Source organism: Mastigoproctus giganteus, chromosome 14 (genome assembly GCF_048544385.1).
Source record: "Mastigoproctus giganteus isolate SK-2022 chromosome 14, ASM4854438v1, whole genome shotgun sequence".
Classification (NCBI taxonomy): Eukaryota; Metazoa; Arthropoda; class Arachnida; order Uropygi; family Thelyphonidae; genus Mastigoproctus; species Mastigoproctus giganteus.
The window spans coordinates 105,917,969-105,920,826 of NC_143588.1; the positions used below are offsets into that span (position 1 = coordinate 105,917,969).

General features: G+C 33.0%; 1 protein-coding gene across 1 annotated transcript; it reads left to right on the plus strand.

The window, feature by feature from the left end:
* Positions 1–523: 523 nt before the first annotated feature.
* LOC150075494 (uncharacterized) lies at positions 524–1,473 on the plus strand. The gene has a single exon (XM_090388513.1). It carries the CDS (start codon positions 524–526, stop codon positions 1,466–1,468), a length of 945 nt encoding a protein of 314 aa, XP_090244639.1. The 3' UTR covers positions 1,469–1,473.
* Positions 1,474–2,858: the final 1,385 nt, after the last annotated feature.

Sequence of the window (2,858 nt, forward strand, 5' to 3'; positions counted from 1 at the left end):
GAATGGATTACTTTTTTGCCTTATTTTATATAACCTTAAAATAACAGTTAAGACCTTAGTGTAACCTAAGACAAAACTAAAACTGAAAGTTAATAGTGCTATAAGATGATTATTTGAGAATACATTTTCTGTAATGGTTGTTATTACTTGATATCAGCATAATTCATTCTTTTCACTTTTCAGGATCAAGGGGAAAAATTTTTTTCAAGTCAACAAATGTGAAAGAAATAACAAGAGCAGTTGGCATTATAAGACTGAATGCATTTCAAATTTTCACACAAAAATAGTTTCTTAATTCAAAGGTTTAAGTAGTATGAACAGTTTAAGTAGAAACCGTGATAATAAGGAGTTTATAGTTTAACCGATTAATGAAAATGTTTTGATATTCTGTAAAATATATGCAGACCAAAAACATAATAATTGTGCGTGTTATGAATTCAGAATTAGCAGCACTCTATTTAAACACTCAGACATTTTAAATGAAGAAAATATATTTTATTGGTGTGTAGCTATAGTGAGAAATATGGACAGAGAAGACAGAAAGGAAGTAGTGTCAGATCTGTATTGCAAAACTGTTCACATTCAGGAGACAAAAGTTTCCCTTGGAACATCTAATAAGAAATTAAGATCCTGTAATCTGAAATCTCCCTTAGTGGAACATTCTGAGAAGAAGACATGCAAAACATATGATAAGCCATATTCTACATCAGGTGGACTGAAAACATACTTGCCTATCCATATTATAGAGAAATCATTTAGTTGTGAAACATGTGGCAAGCTGTTTTTAACATTAAGTCGTCTGAAATTACACCTATTGGTTCATACTAAAGAGAAACCATTTTCTTGTAAAACATGTGGTAAGGCATTTTCAGAATCATCTAATCTGAAAAAACATTTGTTAGTTCACTCGCAGGAGAAACCATTTCATTGTGACATATGTGGCAAAGCATTTAAACAGTCATGTAATCTAAAAACACACTCATTAGTTCACACTCAAGAAAAACCATTTTCTTGTGAAACATGTGGCAAAGCATTTTCACGTTTAGGTCAGCTGAAATCGCACCTGTTGTTTCATAGTCAGGAGAGACAATTCTGTTGTGAAATGTGTGGTAGGGCATTTTCACGATCAAGTAATCTAAAAACACATCTGTTAATTCATAGTCAGGAGAGACCATTTTCTTGTGAAATATGTGGTAGGGCATTTTCACAATCAAATAGTTTAAAAACACACCTGTTAGTCCACACCCAGGAGAGGCCTTTTTCCTGTGGAATATGCAACAAAGCATTTTCACAATCAAATAGTCTAAAAAGGCACCAGTTAGTTCACACTCAAGAGAAATCAGTTTTTTGTGAAATATGTGGCAGAGCATTTTCACACTCAAATAACCTGAAAGCACACCTAGTAGTACACACTCGGGAGAGGCCATTTTCTTGTGGAATATGTGACGGTATTTGCACAGTCACGTAGCCTAAAAAAACACCTGTTAATTCATACTCAATAGAAACCATTTTCTTATGAAAAATATATGAAAGCATTTTCACAATTAGATAATCTAAAAAGAGGTGTTAGTTCATTCACAGGAGAAGCAGTTTTCTTGTGATGGCAAGGCATTTTCATAATTGGATAACAAACTTAATTAATAGTCAGAGCTAGTGCTAGCATTTGTGGTGCTTGAGGCAAAACCTTCTAACGGCACCAAATTCATATTAGGTGCCGTTGCAAAGTTTTGCACATAACATGTATATATGTGCAGTAGTGCATCTAGCAGTGCCTATTTTAGGTGGCACCTGTGACAAGTTCCTCACTTGCACACCCCTATTGCCGGTTCTGTTAATAGTTCATGCCTAAGAGAAACCATTTTTTGTGAAGTATATGACATGGCATATTTGCAATGAAGTTGTCTGACATACAGGAAACCTTTTCTTTGTTCAACCTGTGGCAAGGTATTTTTCAAGTTGACATTTCATGACAACTTGACATGATGTTGCTGAAAATTCAGTACTCTCTTCGCTTCTGTAAATTGACAATACATTTTCACAAACAAGTAACATTAAAGTATATGTGACATTACTACTTAGAAAGGGCTGTTTTCTTACCCCTAGTACATTTTTGCCATCATTTGGTTTTAAAAATTAAAATTAAAAAAATTAGTTCATGTCAGGTGGGAACCATCAAGAGAAAACCATTTCTCATTGAATGTATTCAGTGTGGCATAATATCAGTTACATACAAATTAATTTTATCTGGTTGAATGCGTGGCAAGCTTTCTGCATCAATTGTGCAAAAGTACACTTTATTGTAAGAAGCACTTCTCGCTATAAGTCATATCAACTGAAATGAGTCTCGGTTAAATCATGAGTAATTACTCCATAATTATTACATAAAAATCACAAGAACATCAATGTATTGCTATCATCGGGAGCATATTATTTATTGTACTTTTCTCGGAGCAAATGCAATTTTTTTTTATCTGGTTAGTAAGAGTCAATGTACATTGAAATAACATTCAAAGATAAACCAGATTTAATCTGTGCAGAGGAAGTAATAGTGCTAAGAAAGTTGAAATATCATTTGGATACCCGCTGTACTCAAAATAAAGTAATTGTATTTTAAAATGGCATCTAGTGTTCTTTGTTTTTATTTTTGTTTAAAGCATTTAATTTGTTAAATTGCAGTTTCCAGATCTTTGGATTGATGAGATTATTTAATGCCCACCCCTTTCTAGTTAAAATAAAATAAATACCAAGTTTTATTGTAGGGGAACACAAAATCCCTCCCCTCCCAAATGTCAAGGTGAAAGTTATAACAAGCATAAACCTTGACTTTTGAAACTAAAGAATTATAAACTCCAAAACTA

Excerpts from the sequence above, each read along its gene's own strand:
- LOC150075494 (XM_090388513.1), top strand. The coding sequence starts at position 524 with ATGGACAGAGAAGACAGAAAGGAAGTAGTGTCAGATCTGTATTGCAAA.